Source organism: Phoenix dactylifera, unplaced genomic scaffold (genome assembly GCF_009389715.1).
Source record: "Phoenix dactylifera cultivar Barhee BC4 unplaced genomic scaffold, palm_55x_up_171113_PBpolish2nd_filt_p 000085F, whole genome shotgun sequence".
Lineage (NCBI taxonomy): Eukaryota > Viridiplantae > Streptophyta > Magnoliopsida > Arecales > Arecaceae > Phoenix > Phoenix dactylifera.
In genome coordinates this window covers 1,184,945-1,197,914 of record NW_024067677.1, presented here as the reverse complement: position 1 = coordinate 1,197,914, position 12,970 = coordinate 1,184,945, and the positions used below count along the sequence as shown (strand labels likewise).

Here is a 12,970-nt window from a genome sequence, read left to right as displayed (position 1 = left end):
TGCCAGCCCTGCCAGGCCATGGCGGACGAGAGAAGGAAAGAGGACCGGGATAGGATGCTTGGAGGAGCATTCTCGTAAGCTATCTTTTCGGCCTTGTTTGGATGCTAGATCAAGCTATGCAGGGATGTGTTCAGATCTTATGAGGAAATGTTGAGAACCGAAATAAGGAGTTGATTGAGTCCATGGATCAGAAAGAGGTTGTGGATGAGATTATCCAACAGTTTGGAGAAAGTCGGGTGACCATACTAATGGTATACTTGAGAACCAAACTGATTAAAGAAGCCGGATAGACAAGGGAGAATGGTGCTCAACTGAATCTAAGAATCTATAATTAATATATTTACCCTCATACATATATAAAATTATGGTAATACCTTCACAAAATTAATATATATATGTGATAGGGGAAATACTGGATACCCCGACATCGGCCCGACCGACCCCCTATCCTCAAATATAAACTGAAGTGAACAACTTTGGCACCGACGATGAGTTACTGGCCATGGAGAACAATCAGCATGTGTTAACAAGAGCTGACAACCCCAACAACCGACAACCCTAACATGGCAACTCATATATCCCGCGTCAGACTTGCACCGCACTTTGCCTATACAGAGTGACCCCCATGTTGTAGTCGTACTACTAGCCGCTACCTGGCATTACATATCACATCGATCTAGATAATGACAAGGTTGGCTTCCCTATATAAGGAGAAAAACTTGGAGGACCTGAGATCTGCAATACGCTACCCTTCTTATAGAGCCCTCACTATGCAAAAATCTCTCCCTTCCATACTGTTGCCTCGTTGTTTTGACTTGAGCATTGGACGGTCTCCCGTCGAAAATCCTCCAGCAGATGGACTTCTTGCAGGCCACCCAACAGAGGAGTCCAGCGCCCAATGCCTCAACCCTCTGCCTGCCTCCAGTAGACCTCAGCGTTGTCCGAGCTGCGTTTCTATCTCGGTTTGGATATGGCGGCTATAGATTAGCGCTAGAGGAAGGGTCCAGCCGCTAGCTACATCAACCTCAATCAAAGGAAAGCGCTTTTCCTTCGACTTTGCTGAAATATTGGCACAAGCCGACAAGTATGTCTATGTCAAGAAAGTCATTGCTTCCCACTGCAAATCTACTGACAGGAGACTCCCCCAAGAAACCAAGAGGAGACTCAAGGAGCAAAGAGAGTCGAGAAGTGTCTCGCCTCGGCACGCGAGGGGCCCGCGACGGCTCAACAACGCTCCTTGGAAGTTTGATAGGTACACCACTCTCACTACCTTGGGACCTAGAACCTCATGAAAATTGAAGGCCGACAACCCCCCCCCCACCCACCCACACACGCATGCACGCATGACACGCACACAACACATAGACACGCGCATGACACACACACACACATGCAGACATACAGACACAGACGCACGCGCATGCAAGCACGCTGTTGAGGACCTCCCATGAACACCACCGTCGGATCCCACAACCAAGGAGGAGCCCGTGCCCGGATGATGCCAAAGGAGGGTCGTGCAATGGCCAAACTTAAGATCCGGGCCAATTACTTTGCTTGGAGGGGTGGTCGGACCTTAGCCAAACCCCTTCACACTTGGCCAAGCCCATTTACACTTGGCCAAGCCTTGGCCAAGCCAAGGCTCCCAATGCTTGGCCAAGCATCTCCAAGGTCGGCCAAGAGTGGGCCAAGCATACCAAAGGCACGGCGCACCCGGCGCAGCCCAAGCCCCGCTCATGCGCGCCCACCGCATGCGCCCGTGCGCGCCTAGGCCGCGGCTGCGTGCGCCCGCGCGCGCCCACTACCGGGCGAGGTTCGGCCGCCTGAACCTCGCCGGCCGTAGGACCGCGCGCGCGTGCCCCGTCGCACCCGCCCCCGCTCGCCCATGCGCGCCTGATAGCGCGCGCCCCACGCCCGCGCGCGCGCGCCCGCGTACGCCCAGCACGCGCCCGCCTGCGCACGTGGCCGCCGTACCGGCAGGATGGCCTGCACGCGCCCAGCACCTGGCTAGCCCTGCCGCGCACATGCTGGATGCCTGCAGCGGCCTGCCAAGGCCATGCCCTGGCCTGCCCAACGCCAGGCCATGGCCAGCCAGCCCCTGCTAGGCCATGGCCATGCCCTGCCAAGGCCATGCCGCCCGCCTGGCCGCCTGCCAAACCATGCGCCCAGCCTGCCAGCCCCTGCAGCACCCCAACCATGGCCTGCCAGCGCCATGCCTTGCGCCCAGGCTGGCCAGGCCATCTGCCCAGGCCCTGCCAAGGGCCGTTCCACCCTGCAGCCCTGCCAACACCATGCCAAGCCCTGCAGCCATGCCCAGCCACCTGCCATTGGCCTGCCAAAGCCTTGCCACGCCCATGCCAGCCTCAGGCTTGGCCTGCAGACCTGCCAGCACCCTGCCTTGGCCCAGCCATGCCTTGCAGCCATGCCATGGCCCTCCCAGCCACTGCAGCAGCCCTGCCACAGCTATGGCAGCACCCAGCCATGCCAGCCTTACCAACCATGCTGCCAGCCCATGCCACAGCCTTGCCAAGGACCTTGCTGCAGCAACCATGCCAAGTATGCAGCCTTGTGCCACAAGCAACCATAGCCTTGGCCATGCCTAGGCCCTTTGAAGCCATGCCTTAGCCATCCCTTTGGGCATCCATATGAAGACTTGCAAGGCTATAAATAAGCCATAGAGGGACATCCTTAGGGGACTTTTGAACCATTGTCTTGTGAGTGTTTCCACTTGTATTCGGCCTAAGGGCTTGGGAGGGACTTGTCCCTATGTATTCGGTCCTAGAGTTTCTCTAAGGACTTGGGCTAGTAAGAACCCATCATAGTTCCACTAGATTTATGCTTGTAGCTTCAATTTGGGAATAGAATCAATCAAGCTTTCCTCTACAAATATCTTCTTGTGTTTGATTGTCTTCTTCTCAAGTCAAGGGTCGGGTCAAGCTGCAGCCAGTAGGCCCTCCCCTTGCCTTGGTTCCCACAGTCACTTAAGAGCTCGGCACACTGCGGCACAAGCTCGATCTACCATGGCGTTACCCGTTCGGCCCGCATTCCTACATTTCTAAGGCATCCACAAGGAGCTAAGGTGTAAGGCTTGGTGTGGCGACTTGGGGCCGAGAGCCGCCCTCCAACAATGGTGCTTTCATTAAGAGAATTCATTAGGAAGATCTCTTCCTAAGAGGTAACACCTACAACCCCAATAAAAAAAAAAAAAATTTAGATTGCATATTGGGTTGAGTTTCATATTGCTTGTTGATCTTGAGAGGGGGTAAAAGTAATTTTGCATACAAGTAGTGCTCAAATTTCTGTATTTATCTTTCTTACTTGAAAAAGAGGTGAGAGCATTTTTGTTGTAAGAAGGATGGATTGTTTTCTATTTTGCTTATCATAGGGATGGTGCCAATGAGGAGGCTATTGGTAGTACCCGGTACTATTTGACCCAACTATTCGGTGTTAGGGTATATGAGGGACGACATAAGAGGGAGGCTACTAGTAGTATCTCGTGCCCTTCTAACTACACCGGGTAGGGAGCAAGTAGAGCAACAATACGTTTCTCTTAGATTGTGAGAAACTTCATGTTGTAAACTTCCTTTGATTGTAATTGTGTGGTGAATTGTTTATATAAAAGAGAAGGGTCGGATCATCCCTTGGGTGACGGCCAACGGAGGTTTTGAGTGGAAGAGTTGGGTTAAACATGGTAGAAGCCATGAAGAAGAGTTCGGCCCATTTGAAGAGGGCAATGAAAACCATATCTAAGGTTAGAGAGGATCTAAGGGATATGGAAGAAAGAGAAAGGAAAAAAGAGGCCATTAGAATGAGGGAAGAAAGAAGAAAAGAAGAGAGAAGAAGGGAGCAAGAAGAAAGAAGAAGAGAAAAAAAGAGAAGAGAAGAAAATAAGGAGAGTTGGTGGAGAAAAGAAGAAAAAAAAGAGAGCATAGGAGAAGTCGGTGGGAGGAAGTCCAAGAAGATAAGTATGGGAGAAGTCCTCGACTAGGGCTAAGGACGCCCAAGATCGACTTTCCCAATTTGGAGGTGACCACCCATATGAATGGCTAGACGAAGTGGTGCTATACTTTAAGGTCTATGAGGTTCCAAGAGCCGATCGAGTCTCCCTCGCTAGCTCCCATCTTGAAGGGAAGGCGAGAAGGTGGTGGAGATGGATCCAGGATCTCTATGATAAAGAAGGGGAAAGGATTGGTTGGAATACATTTGTGAGGGTATTTGTGTCTCAATGGAGACCCTCACTGGTAGTCAACCACCATGAGCATATAGTCAAGATGAAGCAAGAAGAGAAAGTGCAAACATGCATCAAAGAAAAATTCTGCAACCATGCATCTTCTTCCTTGCAACCGCAAACCCCTTGCAAAGACAAAGAAGAGGTTGAAAATGGCAATAAGGACCAACCCGAGGAAGTCAAGAGCTTGCCAAGAGAAAAGCCACAAGTCATTGAGGAAAGGGAGCTATGCTCCAAGCATGAGGACGAGTGGAGCACCGAGCACCAATACAAGACCCAGCAAGCATCCCTCTTAGAAGTGGATAGCAAAGAAGAAGCCACCAAATCTGAAATTTTAGAAGAAGAAAGGGAAGAGCTTGAACATGATGATGAGGTCGGAAGTAGTTCAAAAGAGGAGGAGGCCGAGCCCCCTTTGTATGCCTTGCAAAGATCGTCCATCCTTCAAGTTACAACAAATGAGGTACCTTGGCCTTGCTTGACAAATTTTGCTTCCTTTGATAATATTTTGGTCCCTTCTCAACCCATGGAGCAACACAAGGAACATGTGGAGGTTGTGTTGTCTATTTTGGATGAACACCACCCCCACATCAAGCTTGCAATATATACCCTCACCCAACCGGAGTTGAAGTGCTCTATCCTCATTACTTTGAGAAAAGAAATGAAGGATGATCAATCAAAGTTAGAGGCCATGATTAATTGGCCCTTGCCCAAGGTTGAGCCGGTATCAAAACGATTCTTGAAGTTGACCGGCCAACACATGATGAAGGCAACCGGCAAGAAAAGGAGTTGGAGGGGCTACCTCCAAAGGTTCGAAGGTTGCTTGAAGCTCACCGGGGGATATTGAAGGAGGAGAAAGAAAGAAGAAAGTTATGGCAAGTGTTCATGCAATGGAGAGGAACGATGCTACTTGAGGAGACTATGCCAAAATTTTCCGGCGGTATCCACGCTATATCCTTGAGGACAAGGATAATTTTAAAGGAAGGGGGAATGTTGAGGACCCCCATGAACACCACCGTCGGATCCCACAACCAAAGAAGAGCCCGTGCCCGAATGATGCCAAAGGAGGGTCGTGCAATGGCCAAACTCAAGATCCGAGTCAATTACTTTGCTTGGAGGGGTGGTCGGACCTTAGGCAAACTCCTTCACACTTGGCCAAGCCTAGGCCAAGCCCATTCACACTTGGCCAAGCCTTGGCCAAGCATTGGGAGCCTTGGCTTGGCCAAGCATCTCCAAGGTCAGCCAAGAGTGGGCCAAGCTTGCCAAAGGCATGGCGCACCCATGCGCAGCCCAAGCCGCGCTCATGCGCGCCCACCGCACGCGCCCTTGCGCGCCCAGGCCGCGGCTGCGCGCGCCAGCGCACACCCAGGCCGCGCCTGCGCCCGCACGCGCCCACCCGCGCGCGCCCGTACCGCGCAGCGCGCCCGACAGCGCGCGCCCCGCGCCCGCCTGCACACGTGGTCGCCGTACCGCGCGCCCAGCGCCAGGCCAACGCCCATGCTGGACGCCTGCAGCGGCCTGCCAAGGCCATGCCCTGGCCTGCCCAGCGCCAGGCCATGGCCAGCCAGCCCCTGCCAGGCCCTGCCAGCCCTGCCAGGCCATGGCCATGCCCTGCCAAGGCCATGTCGCCCGCCTGACCGCCTGCCGGGCCATGCGCCCCGCCTGCCAGCCCCTGCAACACCCCAGCCATGGCCTGCTAGCACCATGCCTTGCGCCCAGGCCGGCCAGGCCATCTGCCCAGGCCCTGCCAAGGGCCATTCCACCCTGCAACCATGCCATGGCCTGCTGCCTTGGCCTGCAGCCCTGCCAGGCCATGTCCATAGCCCTGCCAGCCCTGCCAGCACCATGCCAAGCCCTGCAACCATGCCCAGCCACCTACCATTGGCCTGCCAAAGCCTTGCCACGCCCTTGCCAGCCTCAGCCTTGGCCTGCAGACCTGCCAGCACCCTGCCTTGGCCCAGCCATGCCTTGCAGCCATGCCATGGCCCTGCCAGCCACTGCAGCAGCCCTGCCACAGCCATGTCAGCACCCAGCCATGCCCTGCAGCCTGCCAGCCAGCCCTGCAGCCTGCCACAGCCTTGCCAAAGGCCATGCCAGCCCAGCCATGCCTGCTGCCAGCCATGCTGCCAGCCCATGCCACAGCCTTGCCAAGGACCTTGCTGCAGCAGCCATGCAAAATGTGCAGCCTTATGCCACAAGCAACCATGGCCTTGGCCATGCCTAGGCCCTATGAAGCCATGCCTTAGCCATCCCTTTGGGCATCCATATGAAGACTTGTAAGGCTATAAATAAGCCATAGAGAGACATCCTTAGGGAACTTTTGAACCATTGTCTTGTGAGTATTTCCACTTGTATTCGGCTTAAGGGCTTGGGAGGGACTTGTCCCTATGTATTCGGTCCTAGAGTTTCTCTAAGGACTTGGGCTAGTGAAAACCCATCATAGTTCCACTAGATTTACGCTTGTAGCTTCATTTTGGGAATAGAATCAATCAAGCTTTTCTCTATAAATATCTTCTTGTGTTTGATTATCTTCTTCTCAAGTTAAGGATCGGGTCAAGCTGCAGCCAGTAGGCCCTCCCCTTACCTTAGTTCCCACGGTCACTTAAGAGCTTGGCACACCGCAGCACAAGCTCGATCTACCACGACGTTATCCATTCGGCCCGCGTTCCAACATTTCTAAGGCATCCGCAAGGAGCTAAGGTGCAAGGCTTGGTGTGGCGACTCGGGGCCGAGAGCCGCCCTCCAACACACGCATGCAGACGCGCGCGCACACATGCACACACACGCACACCTGCAGACACGCATACACACATGTGCACCCGCGCACGCAGACACGCGCATGCAGACACAGACATGCACGCATCGGATGGAGGCCGCGGCATTCAATAGGGACAAAAAGAATCAGCTTTTACACTCACCTATACCCCTCGTCTGAACTATTTCTTTCTCTTTAGCTCAAGTTGGTATAAAATAAACACCTATTCTTTCATTTTAATGCACTTAGCATATCAACGGATAAATACAATACTAGAAATAATCAGGTTGTTTTATTATACAACATTTTACATAAGATCCTGGTCTTCTAGCGACCGCTTTCGAGCTCTTAGATTTTGCTCTAGGCTTTTAGGCAATGGAGGTGTCCTTCCTCGACGGAACAAAACAGCCAGAGCCTTCATATTGCGACAAATATCAAAGACCTGTATGAAACATGATCATCCATTAGGGTTCAATCAAACAATTGCAAAACTTGTATGTGAATTTTTTTACCGATGAGGCCTCTAGTTCTGCAATGCCTTCACAACCCTGTCCTCCTCCCTGTAGCAGGTCACAGTATCTTGTGGCATCATTCTCATCTTCAAACACCTGGAAGAAAGCGGTTCTCAGCACCTGGCATCTATCACACTAGGAAAAAGCAATACATAATGCACCCGCAAAAAGCCAATATGAACATAATTTCACTGAGAAATACATGGAATTCATACTTTATAGCTTCAATAGTTGGAAGAGAATGCCCATGAAAGCCAGGAAGGCAGAGCAAACTTACATTGGCAAACCTATAACCCAGGTATACATGGCATCATATATGCATTCAATGTCCAATATTCATATGCCACTATTGGCTCGTTTGGTTCGCAGAAAAAGAAGGGGGGAAAGTATGGTCAACGGAAAAGTAATGAGATGCCTCTTATTTAGTTGGAGTTTTCAAAGAAGAGAGATGGAAAAGTTGTATTCCCATGGGAATATGATTCCCATATTTTATGGAAAAGTCTTTTCCATGAGAAATTTTCCATGAGGTGGGAATCACTCCTTTTTTATTTTTTTCCAAAAAACCCTTCAGCATTAAAGAAGCATTAAAAATGCATTAAAGACCTAATTTTTATTAAGGGCATGATAGAAATTATACATAACTTTTCTAGAAAAGTGGATGGTCAACCAAACATAAGCACTTTAGAAATTTGTCACTTTTCTATTGACAACCAAACATGCCAAAAGTACTTTCCTAGGTATTCTCCTCCTAGGAATATGATTCCAGGAATCAGATTCCTAGGAAGGAAGATACTTCCCGCAAACCAAACGAGCCCTATAAGTTTAACAACGAGGGAAAGGAAAATGGTCCAAACTAGTTGGACAGGATGAGCAAGTTGGTTGGAAGATTATGAGATTTAGAACCGCATGTTTGCTACTTTAAATGGGCTTATGCAAGCAGAAAACTCCAAAATGATGGACAAAATCCAAATATCCAATACAATAAAGATAAGAAATTCTGACTTCTACTTACGGAATCAACTTGCATGAATACAATAAAGATAAATTTTTCTTTTTTTTTCTTTTCTTTTTATTTGAAGCAATACCCAGGATTTGAACCTCGGACCTCCTAAAGGGCAAGCCCTCAAGGGCGAGGTGCCAACCAACTCTGCTAACATTTATTAGCACAAATATAGATTTTTCAAATGTGCGCGGAAGAAGAGAGAGTCATAATCCATACTTCAGCAAATGCAAAAAGTAAGCCCTTGGACCCATATACATTAATGCAAAAGGAAGCTACAGTAACATCATATAATTTGTCAAAACCAATCAGCAATGCATAATTTTTTTTGGGAATATATGGTGAAGTACATGCTTTTAATACTTACAAGCACTCCTTCCCTGATATCTTCAACAAGCATGTGAAATTTTGTGCCAACACTTGAATATGTAGCTTTATTGCCAATTGCTGATCCCCGCTTTCTTCCTTTAGAGAATAGCAGATCAAGCTCCCTTTCAACTTCACTGCACAAAGTTGCAGATTATTAGCAGACCAGTAGCATATCAGATATCTTTGTCTAAATAGCCATAACACAGGAAACCAAACCTGACCTGCGACTCCTGCGTGTTTTCATTGTCCATAACTGGTTATCTCTTTGAGCCAGCACGTAGACTGGTTTTGAGTCTTCCCTCCAAGGATTGGACTCCAGAACTGAGGGAAAAAAGACTTATATACTCTAAAACATTTCAGAAAATCAAAATATCTGCTCAAAAAGAATCTATATATTGCACTTCAAAGGATACTAGAATCTAAAAAGGTGAAAATGGGAATAGAAACAACTTTCGGTGTATTATCTGAAACTGGATATTAGAATCGTGCAAGTGTTAAGCACTTGGACAAACCAAGTCCATGAACATTGTGATTGTAAGTTGTTATATTTGAACATAATGAAATACCTTGACCTTAAACAACAGGCTTTATCCAGCAATATGGAACCATCAAAAGTCCAAGAACAACTTGCAATTGGCTCTCAGCTTGATGCCAACCATTTGAGTTGGAGTTAATTTCCCATCTAAGGCAACCTTGGACAAGATGGTCCTCTCAGTGAACTAAAAAGCCATTTGATGGGCAATGTAGTCATTCTTTCCTGCTGGACAATTTGACTCATACAACTAGGAAGTAGCTTGCCAAGCTCCCATAGACTGTGTCTCTAGAGGACATGTAGAGGTGACTTAACATAGGAAATAGGTATGATCCTCAAGGCACAAAGAATACAGAATGCTATGAGTCCCAATTCAAAACAAGGATATAATAGCCGAAACTAAAACATGTACATGGCCAAACCAAGGTCTTTGAACTTAGTTTCAATTTCATTTTCGGTCTTCTGGATAGAGTTTCGGTTTCGGCAGTTTCAACAATTTCAACAATTTCATTACGAGTTTCAGAGTTTCACAGAAAAAACCAGGAAAAATTAAAAAATGAAATTAAGAAAACTTACTTCACATCATTGTCATCTGTTTTTTCAGTTACCTAGGATCACAGTTTGTGTAGTTTGGATGGTTGCAAGCTGAAATTAAACTATTTAAAGCTTAATAACTTAAATATATTATAGTTTTCTCTAATTTTTATATATCTTACAATAGCTTTCTCTATTTTTTATGATTTTCCTCTATTTCTTTTTCTAATCTTCGATATTTTCTCTAAGTTTCTCTTTAACTAAACTTTTCTGTAAGCATATTTTATGCTATTTCATTTTAATAATCCATCTAGGAAAGAAAAAGATTGACCCAGCATATTTCATTCTATCTCACTTGAATAACCCATCTAAGCAAAAAAACCATTTAAATTAAAACCCATTTTATTTCACTCATTTTATTCTAAGAAAAGAGTAAAAAAAACTCATGTAACCAAAAAAAGAAGAATGATAGCAAGGTGCAACACTTTCTAAAAAGATACACATTAAGATTGCATCTTGCCACCATAATAACAAAATTTAGCCAAAAAATAACATGGATTTAATCCAATGTGATATCAAAAACATTGACAAATTGAGAAAATGGTAGAAACCATTTAACATATATACTTGTTAAACAGAAAAAAAAACTAAAAAAAATCAATTTCAGTCAATTTTGGCTGAACTATAGAAATAAGCTAAAACTAGCCAAAAACCAGCCCAAACCAAAAATTTGAGTGTTGGCATTGGATGGTCTTGGCCTAAACCGATCTGTTGCAGCTGAGATTGATTAGGTTCGAACAAAATTTCAAAATTTTGGTCAAATGTTAAATGAACAATTCTAGTTTATCAAGCTGGATACAATATTTCAACGAAAAGATCAGTAATTGTAGGTTCTTGACTTGCTGATCTTCTACTGCCAAAATCTCCCAGTTGAAGAACAATCTTGCCCACTTGTAGTGCAACCTTTGCTCTCAAAAAGGTCAAGTGAACATGAAATTTTGATGTTAGATCATCCATTTGCTTCTCCAAGCCAGCAACATGTCATTCAAGATTATCCAACAGATCACCATGCTGTTAAATCTTTTTGGCATGTTCCATGTTCACCAACATGCTGGTCAGGAATACAATTAAATACTTGCAATAATGATCCTTAGACTGTAAAACCAACTAATCTAAAGATCAACATGGTGACCGATCCTATGTTAGGCAAAGATCTGAAATGTACTTCCAATTCAAAGAATTAGTGTAAACCTAAATTATTTTCATATTTTTCTACAGAATATCCAATGAGAAAAGGAGTAGGAGAAGAAGATAATGAGAAACAAACAATAACGGAAAAGCAATGTCCCTAGCAAAGTTATAAAATTAGCTACGGATTTATGGCCCGCAATCTGATATTCAGTCCTCCCATTGAGGGAGTAGAACCCTTAATCTGCAAAATCCCTAAATCCTATCAGGTGGATCCCATTAACTAAAACAAAAGAAAACAAAAATCAAACGATCCAAAATCGGGCCAAGAACTTATCACTGTAAATTAGCTGATCATTAATTATATGACCTCCTACTGATGGCTGCAGTGGAGCATGAGGCATCACACATAATGATTCCCACTTACCAAGAAACACAAAACAGGACACAGAATTATAAAAGCAATAAAACGAACTAGATCAACCATTCTTAGCAGCAATTCAATGAAACACAATCTCGAACTCGCCTTGAAGCCAATTCGAGATTAAAGTTAGTCTTTTTTTCATTCTCTGCCTATTGATGGATGGATAGATTACTGAATGAAGGTGGAAGCAGAGGAAGAGGGAGGGGAAGTGGAAGATACCGTCGTAACTGATGGAATCGATGGTCTGCATAAGATTACGGCGCATGTCGTAGGCGCGGGAGGAGACCCGCCGCACGAACTCCTGGGAGCTCCCCGGGATGCTCGCGTCCATCGCCAACGCCCGCTCCAAATCGTCATCGCCCACGCCTCGTCCTTCCCCTGCTTCCTCCTCGTCCTCCCCTTCGTCCCCTCCAGCCAGCGATGAGGAGGAGGAGGCGCAGGCCACCAAGGATCTTCGCCACCTCCCACCGCCGCTGATGGGGACGGGGGAGGGGGGGAGGCCGAGGGAGCAGAGGGCCGGGAGGCGGTGGCAGGGGAGGCGAGAGGAGGCGGCGAGGTGGGGGCGGTGCCGCCGTGGCGGCGGCCGGAGGAGGGAGGAGTCTCGGGTGCTTCTTCTGGTGGAGGTGGGAGGTGAGACGGCGGCGGACGTCAGAGCTTCCATCGCGGCGGCGGGGGATGAGAGAGAGACAGAATGGTACTCTAGAGCTAGTATATGGAATTTCCGTGTGGAATCAGGCGTGCGAAGGCTTGGTGTGCGGCGAGCCGCCACCGTTGAATCGGGAACCGGCGGCGTCGATCAAGCACGCAACTATGCTAGTTACGGATACGGTACTCAACGCAACCTTGTGACATAAAAATTATATTTTTTTAAAAAAAAAATAGAGGCAGCTTTTTATTGATGACAAAAATATCTGCCACTGCTTTAAAAATAGAACGGAACGGTAAAACTTTTTTTTTTTTTTTTGATATATGTTGCCTCAACAATTTATTTGAACTTTTTCAGACCATTTTACTCATACCATCTCATTGTAAATATTATAGTCTTATAGTTTATATGCATTCATTGCTAAATATATAAATTCGTTATCTGTAGAGTAGAATGATCCGATAAAGTTTGAAATATTTTTTTAATAAAATATAAGATTAACCTCTTTTTATGGAAATAAAAATTTGAATTTTTATTAAAAATTCAAAAATGTATTGGATAGTTACATTTATCTTTTTTTTTTTCATATCCAATATGACAATTCACATAGAACACATGATATATTGATTCTTTTAGGCTCCGAAGCTTACCGGAAAGAAAAATTATTTATGAATTTCTTCTTAATGGAAGGTTTTTTTTTTATATAAGTAATTATGAAACCTGCAAAACAAGTTACAAAATTATACTAAAAAGGTTTAGCTATGTTTTACATTCATCCATACAACTTA

The 12,970-nt window shown here is 46.5% G+C and overlaps 1 protein-coding gene across 2 annotated transcripts; it reads right to left on the bottom strand.

Moving 5' to 3' along the window:
• Positions 1-7,182: 7,182 nt before the first annotated feature.
• On the bottom strand, positions 7,183-12,263 carry LOC103697527. Of its 2 annotated transcripts, none has more exons than XM_008779400.4 (5): positions 11,756-12,245; positions 9,080-9,179; positions 8,857-8,992; positions 7,490-7,585; positions 7,183-7,419 (listed from the first exon to the last, which is right to left on the bottom strand). In XM_008779400.4, exons 1-5 carry the CDS (start codon positions 12,195-12,197, stop codon positions 7,285-7,287), a joined length of 909 nt encoding a protein of 302 aa, XP_008777622.1. In that variant the 5' UTR covers positions 12,198-12,245; the 3' UTR covers positions 7,183-7,284. The 2 variants fall into 2 exon arrangements, with proteins under 2 accessions (XP_008777622.1, XP_026657076.1); XM_026801275.2 differs by having other exon boundaries at positions 7,187-7,419; positions 9,075-9,179; positions 11,756-12,263.
• Positions 12,264-12,970: the final 707 nt, after the last annotated feature.

What these genes read in the sequence shown, in the direction of transcription:
- LOC103697527 (XM_008779400.4), bottom strand. Translation starts at nt 12,197, where the DNA reads ATGGAAGCTCTGACGTCCGCCGCCGTCTCACCTCCCACCTCCACCAGA. An exon ending in CGATTCCATCAGTTACGACG is followed by an intron (nt 9,180 to 11,755) that starts GTATCTTCCACT and finishes TTTTTCCCTCAG; the next exon opens with TTCTGGAGTCCAATCCTTGG. An exon ending in CAGAACTAGAGGCCTCATCG is followed by an intron (nt 7,420 to 7,489) that starts GTAAAAAAATTC and finishes TGTTTCATACAG; the next exon opens with GTCTTTGATATTTGTCGCAA.